The sequence below is a fragment of the Babylonia areolata genome, chromosome 25 (assembly GCF_041734735.1).
Source record: "Babylonia areolata isolate BAREFJ2019XMU chromosome 25, ASM4173473v1, whole genome shotgun sequence".
Classification (NCBI taxonomy): Eukaryota; Metazoa; Mollusca; class Gastropoda; order Neogastropoda; family Buccinidae; genus Babylonia; species Babylonia areolata.
In genome coordinates, this window is record NC_134900.1 from 9993471 (window position 1) to 10000970 (window position 7500).

The 7500-nt window shown below is 40.4% G+C and overlaps 1 protein-coding gene across 1 annotated transcript in view; it reads left to right on the plus strand.

Moving 5' to 3' along the window:
* LOC143299351 (dynein axonemal heavy chain 12-like) overlaps nt 1–7500 on the plus strand; it is a 127156-nt gene that overhangs the window by 92798 nt on the left and 26858 nt on the right. The window contains exon 56 of the mRNA XM_076612485.1: nt 6961–7153. Within this exon, the coding sequence (XP_076468600.1) occupies nt 6961–7153 (193 nt within the window). The remainder of the gene's footprint in view (nt 1–6960; nt 7154–7500) is intronic.

The following is a 7500-nucleotide window of genomic DNA, read 5'->3' on the forward strand; positions in this document are numbered from 1 at the left end:
AAGATAACTGTATTGTAATATTTTGGGGTTGGCCAGAATCTTTTTTTTTCCGTCTGATGCAAGACAAGCTACCTATATAGAGGCGCATGGTACAAGATAACTGTAATGTAATATTGTTAGGTTGGCCCACAAGTGGAGAAATTGATAAGCTGTCATCAGCTTCCGCTCTTGAACAAGGTCAGATTGTTTCTGGACAGACAGGTGTCATGGTTATTATTATTATTTGTTGTGTATATTGGTGTGTAGAAAAGTGAAGTCCCTGGTATATATACTTCATTTGATGGACTGGCTGCCTGTTTTTTTGTTTTTTGTACAGCCTCCTTCCTCCTCTTTCTTCCTGCTGTTCCTGACCGGACACCCTTTCCCATACTGCCCCCACCCCCCCACCCCCACCATATTCCCATCCCTCTGATCTGTCTCCCATGCCTTTTCTCTTTCTTCTTCTTCTTTGCTTCTTCTCCTTTCTCTTTCTTCTTCTTTGCTTCTTCTCCTTTCTCTTTCTTCTTCTTCGTTGCTTCTCCTTTCTCTTTCTTCTCCTTCTTTGCTTCTTCTCCTTTCTCTTTCTTCTTCTTCGTTGCTTCTTCTCCTTTCTCTTTCTTCTTCTTCTCCTTTCTCTTTCTTCTTCTTCTTTGCTTTCTTCTCCTTTCTCTTTCTTCTTCTTCTTTGCTTCTCCTTTCTCTTTCTTCTTCTTCTTTGCTTCTTCTCCTTTTTCTTTATTCTTCGTTGCTTCTTCTCCTTTCTCTTTCTTCTCCTTCTTTGCTTTCTTCTCCTTTCTCTTTCTTCTCCTTCTTTGCTTTCTTCTCCTTTCTCTTTCTTCTTCTTCTTTGCTTCTTCTCCTTTCTCTTTCTTCTTCTTCTTTGCTTCTTCTCCTTTCTCTTTCTTCTCCTTCTTTGCTTCTTCTCCTTTCTCTTTCTTCTCCTTCTTTGCTTTCTTCTCCTTTCTCTTTCTTCTTCTTCGTTGCTTCTTCTCCTTTCTCTTTCTTCTCCTTCTGTGCTTTCTTCTCCTTTCTCTTTCTTCTTCTTCTTTGCTTCTTCTTGTCCTGTCCACCCCCCCCCCCCGCCCCCCGCGCACCATCCTCCTTATTTTGTGTGTTGTGTTCTTCTCATCTGGTTTATTGGTTCTTTTGTAGTCTTGTATCCACAAAAGGATCAGCTGCATAGTTGCCTTGATGTTAAGTGTTTTCAGGAACGAAAGCGTGTATGTGTATGTGTGCTTGTCTGTATGCTTGTGTGTGTGTGTGTGTGTGTGTGTGTGTGTGTCCTTAAAAAAAAATAGAATGTACTGATATTTATTTATTTATTATTATTATTTTTTTTTTAGTGGTCATTCCTGTTTACGGATAGTTTAAGGATCACATGTTTTATTCCATGAAATGATGTGACTTTTGATTATTGTGCATTGATTGAGTGGGGAACATGATGCATCATTCATAACCATGCTGGTTTTTTTTTTCTTTTTTCTGTGAATAGCTATGTCAGATATTTGGAAGGCTCAAGGTATGTTTCACCGCACTTCTTTTAGAAATCACTTTAGCTTCTCTGATTATGAGGTGTCTCATATCGGTATTACTGTATTTAAAAAAAAAATAGGGGGGGTGGGTGGGTGGGCGGCAAGGGGGGGTTGGGAATCTCAAAGGAAGAAAGAGTAATCAGTTTTGAATTTATTCACTTTTTGACTCACTTGTGTAAACAAAGTGAGTCTATGTTTTAACCCGGTGTTCGGTTGTCTGTGTGTGTGTGTGTGTGTGTGTGTGTGTGTCCGTGTGTCTGTGTGTCCGTGGTAAACTTTAACATTGACATTTTCTCTGCAAATACTTTGTCAGTTGACACCAAATTAGGCATAAAAATAGGAAAAAATCAGTTCTTTCCAGTCATCTTGTTTGAAACAATATTGCACCTCTGGGATGGGCACAAAAAAAGAAAAAAAGAAGCCTAATTATATGCAAACTGCATTTACTGTTATATTTATATTTTTTGTATTCTCTAAACTTGGCACTTTGATCTCATATTCTGACCCAACAACAAGAGCAGTCATTATTATCATTTTTTGTTCAAACGGGAACTTCTTTTGCCAAGCATGGAATTTTTTTATTCATTTTGCAAACGTTTTGGTGCAGATAGTAAAAAAGGGAAATTACTCTGTAATTAATGCAAGGGGACTTAATTTATCACAAGTGAGTCTTGAAGGCCTTGCCTCTCTTGTTGTTTTTTTTTTTTTAATGCAGATCTGAACATAGCATTATTATGCCAATAAAGGAGAGGTCTTGTGGAGTCTTCTGAATTGATTTGAAGTTACATTGACTCATGGCTGGCTATGGTATTGCATTTGATTGTTTGTTGCAATTGTTGAAGACAAAAGACAGATATCATTTTAATTATTTTATTTTATTTTTACATTTAGCAGCCATACTTAAACTGATGCTTGGCCACCATCAACTGCAAAATTAATGCTATTTTCTGAGCTACAGTCATCTCACATCTTCGATTACACATTGGGGAGAAGCTTAATTTCAAAACTTAAGTTATTCGTTTGGTGGCATACAGTTTTATTTATTTATTTTTTCTTTTTTTGTATGTTCTAATTACAGTTTCAAAATCGGGTTACTGTGTGTGTTACTGCTGATTTGTGCATGTGTGTGTGTGTGTGTGTGTGTGTGTGTGTGTGTGTGTGTAGTCTTACATCATTTTGAAAATCAGAATTGTTCACGAATGATTGTGTTGACGTAGAGGGGCGAAAAAGCAAGTCTCCGCGAAGTAAGTAGAGAGAGGCACTAAAAGTGAAAATCATAACGGTCACATGTATGTGTTCTTTCCACCGAGTGAGAAGCAGCTTGCATGCAGTCTCAAGTCAAGGGTTTGATAGTATAGTGTGCCATTTGATTCACTTGATGTTTGCATGGCACCATTTCATTGTGAAGGAACGGTTATTTGATTAAAATGTATATCTTTTTTTTTTCTTTTTTTTTTTTATGTGTAGAGCACATCTTTGGTGCTTAAACATATATTTCAGTACATACAAAGTGTAGCACTTTGAGTGTGTGTGAGCATGTTCTAGCATGCATGATAAAAATAAAAAGAAAGGGTGGTCTCCAAATGCACATACACATTTTAAGAGGAATGGCAGATTTGATTCTTTAAAAAAAAACAAAAAAACCCTCTACCACCACCATCCCCCATTCCCCAACACACCCCACCTCACCCCCTGTTCTCCCCTCCCCACACACAAAAGTGGAGTGATGGCCTAGAGGTAACGCGTCCGCCTAGGAAGCGAGAGAGAATCTGAGTGCGCTGGTTCGAATCACGGCTCAGCCGCCGATATTTTCTCCCCCTCCACTAGACCTTGAGCGGTGGTCTGGACGCTAGTCATTCGGATGAGACGATAAACCGAGGTCCCGTGTGCAGCATGCACTTAGCGCACGTAAAAGAACCCACGGCAACAAAAGGGTTGTTCTTGGCAAAATTCTGTAGAAAAATCCGCTTTGATAGGAAAAACAAATAAAACTGCAGGCAGGAAAAAATACACAAAAATGGGTGGCGCTGTAGTATAGTGGTGCGCTCTCCCTGGGGAGAGCAGCCCGAATTTCACACAGAGAAATCTGTTGTGATAAAAAGAAATACAAATACAAATACCACCTTAAAAAAAAAAAAAGAAGAGAACAAGTACAGGGTTTTCATTGAGCTACCTTATCTCCAGAAAATGCATTATCTCTTTCACCACCGTGAGATACTTTAGTCAATTAGACAGTGCACCAACAGAGGCGACTTTAGTTAATCAAGGCATCATGTTAAAAGGACCATTTTTTCACATGGTAACAAAGCTTGACAGCTGCAGCCAGTTTCCTATGCAACAGAACAATGACTAACCTCCCACTGACTGACCTAGTTTGAACTAAACAAAGTCCATTGTATTGTTTTCACATGAGCCAAAGCCTTTGGCTGGTAGATTTTGGGTCTAAAAAAATATTTGGTGCTGAAAAAGAGGGCGCTGGTCAGGGATGCACAGGGGAGGTAACCTACTTTGGGAGGTTATCGGCCGTAGCTACTTTCGTTACCTCCGCATAGGTGGGTAGTAGTTTGCACAGGACAGGAATTAGACCCCTGCCGGAGTCTGCACTAGTGGGTTACGGTATGTATGTTATTTAAACGTAATTTTAGGAAGAAAATTTCCTTTGGTGCCGGGGAGTGTTAATCACACACAAACTCGGTGATGAAAGAGTTCAGTTTGATATTGGATGTGTTGCTTCTCTCCCACTGTTTACTTCCACATGGGTAGTCTGGACTGGCAGTGTTTGTTTCACTTGTATGTACATGGCCATAACGGCCAGTCGACGTTTTCTGCGGGGCTCTTTTTTTCACTCACTTTGATTCGTATGGCATGTTGATTTTTTTTTTTTTTTTTGCTCAGGTTTGGCACACAGTCTGTTAATGTTATTAATTTGGCAGGAGTGAACATGGCAGTTTAAGAGGGAAGGGGTAGGTGGGGTGGGTGGTTGGGAAGGGAGGTTGCGTCATTTCTGCCTGTTATTATTATTTATTTATTTATTTTATTTATTTATTTATTATATTTATTTATTAAAAAAAAATTATTTATTTTTTAATTTAATTTAATTAATTAATTTATTTATTTGTATGCTTATAGTTGACTTCATCAAGTTTTTGCGCCTTATACATATTATTATTATTAGTAGTAGTTCTTTTTTTTATGTATTTATCTATTATTTATTTACTTTTATTTTTTCTCAAGGCCTGACTAAGCACGTTGGGTTATGCTGCTGGTCAGGCATCTGCTTGGCAGATGTGGTGTAGCGTATATATGGATTTGTCCGAACGCAGCGACGCCTCCTTGAGCTACTGAAACTGAAACTGCCTGTTGATGTCATCACTTTCATTCATGAAATTTTTGATGCGTCACTTTGTTTTTTGCCGCATGGATGCGCTCAGTCACTTGGTGTGATTCACTTTTGATCCATAAAGTGATGGTGGTCACAGATGAATGATCATTTTTTTTGTGTGTGGAAAAATCAGTTTTATTATTATTATTTTTTTTTTAAGTATTGGGGTGGAGAGGTTAGCCTCTGATTCATTAGTGTTGTCTTGGTAAAAGAATGATTCAGAGAGAAAGAGAAAGAGAGAGAGAGAGGGAGAGAGAGAGGCATAAACCACAGAAAAGAGAAGTGTGTGTGTGTGTGTGTGTGTGAGGGATGGGGAAGGAGGTGGTGCATGTACCTGTGTAAAAAAAATTCCCTATGGTTATTTGTGATGTTGTGTGTGTGTGTGTGTGTGTGTGTGTGTGTGTGTGTGTGTGTGTGTGTGTGATTGTGTGTGTGTGTGTGTGTGTGTGTGTGTGTGTGTGTGTGTGTGTGTGTGTGTGTGATTGTGTGTGTGTGTGTGTGTGTGTGTGTGAGTGTGTGTGTGTGTGTGTGTGTGTGTGTCTGTGTGTTTCATTTTTCTTTTCTTTTCTTTTTTTCTCCTGTCTTTCTCTATGTCTTCCACTCCCCACCCCCATACTCCCATCCCATTCTTCCTCTCTGTTCTCTCTCTCTGTGTCTCTCTCACTCTCTCTGTCTGTCTCTCACTCTCTCTCCTTTCTTCCAATCATCATGGCAGTTTTCTGATAACCTGTCTCACTGAAACCATTACGTTTGATACAGCTTGAGCTGTACTGAGTGATACAGACTGTGATGAACCTGTCATTGTGATGAATACAGTACCGTACTCCTGTCCGACGCACCAGTTTGTGGTCCACACACTCGACCCCATGTGAATTATGTGCTAGGGGAGGGGGTTGTGGGGGGTTGGGCACTGGGACATTTTTTTTTTCTTGAAAATGTTTATTTTGATGTGCAGATTTTCTTCTTTTTCTACAGTATTTAGATATATATATATATATATATATATATATATATATATGTATTTTTTTTTTATAGTTCTTCTGAAGTCAGTCATCAGACTTAAGGTTGTGCTCTTTTTAGAATGAGGTATTTTGTATATGTGTGTTTGTTGGTGTTTTTTTTGTTGTTGTTGTTGTTGTTGTGTTTTTTTGGGGTTTTTTTTGCTTTTGCTTCGTATCATTTTGTCCATATATTTGAAAAGCCTGAGTCCAGTAGGCCAAAATATTTTGACATTTTGTACATGTATTGTGCTGCTTATAGTTCATAATGGTACATTCTGAAAGCGATCCTTGATCATCACCATCATGTCATTAGTAGCAGTATCATCATCATCATCATCGTCAGCAGCAGCAATAGCAGCAACAGTTTTACTGTTTATCATAAATGATGATAATTATTATTACTATTATTATTATTATTATAGATATGATCATAGTATCACTATTGTTGTGATCATACACAACTGAAACATTGTCAGTGGCAGCAGTAGCACAACATCATTACCTTTCATCATGGAATTGATGGTGATCATCATTATTGTCCTGTCTTCGTTGTTGTGGATGTGATGATCATACACGACTCAAACATAACTGGCAGCAGCAACAGCAGCAGCAGCAGCAGGAGTAGCACTACATTATTTCCAGTCGTCATAAATGACCAACATCATCATCATCATCATCGTCATCATCATCATCGTTACCATCATCATCATCATTATTCTGTTATTGTTATTAATGTTGTCATGATCTTATTAGCAGTTGCAAAAGCATAACTATGATCATACATGACTCAGAAAAACATTATCAGCAGTAGCACAACAGCATCATTACCATTCGTCATTAAATGATCATCATCAGAATTCGCCAACTATTCTTATTGTTGTGATGATGATACGTGACTCTTAACACCAATTTTTTTTTTTTTTGGTGGTTGTTGTGATGATACAGAACTCTAAACCAATTATTGTTGGTTGTTGTGACTGATGATACCAAACAACCCTAAACATCACTAACTTCCTCCCCCCCCCACCCCTACCCCCATTTTCTGATTCAACCCCCCCACACACACAGCTGGCGTGGACATGATCCGACTGGGAGACAACGTGATAGAGTACTCGCAGGACTTCCGCTTCTACATCACCACCAAGCTGAGGAACCCGCACTACCTGCCCGAGCTGTCCACCAAGGTGTCGCTGCTCAACTTCATGATCACCCCTGAGGGGCTGGAGGACCAGCTGCTGGGCATCGTGGTGGCCAAGGAGAGGTGAGGGGGTTGGGGTGGGGTGGGGGTGTGGGCGGGGGTTCTTTTCTTTGTCTGTGTGTGTGTGGAGGGGTGGGAGGGGGGGGGACTGTGTGTGTGTGTGTGTGTAGTGTGTGTCCCTGTCTGCGCCCCCTGAGGGGCTGGAGGACCAGCTGCTGGGCATCGTGGTGGCCAAGGAGAGGTGAGGGGGTTGGGGGGGGGGGGGGGGCTGGGGGGGGGGTCCTTTTCTTTGTCTGTGTGTGTGGAGGGGTGGGAGGGGGGGACTGTGTGTGTGGGTGTGTGTGTAGTGTGTGTCCCTGTCTGCGCCCCCACCCCCCGCCTCTCCCCTCCCACCTTCCTTTCCAAGTCCC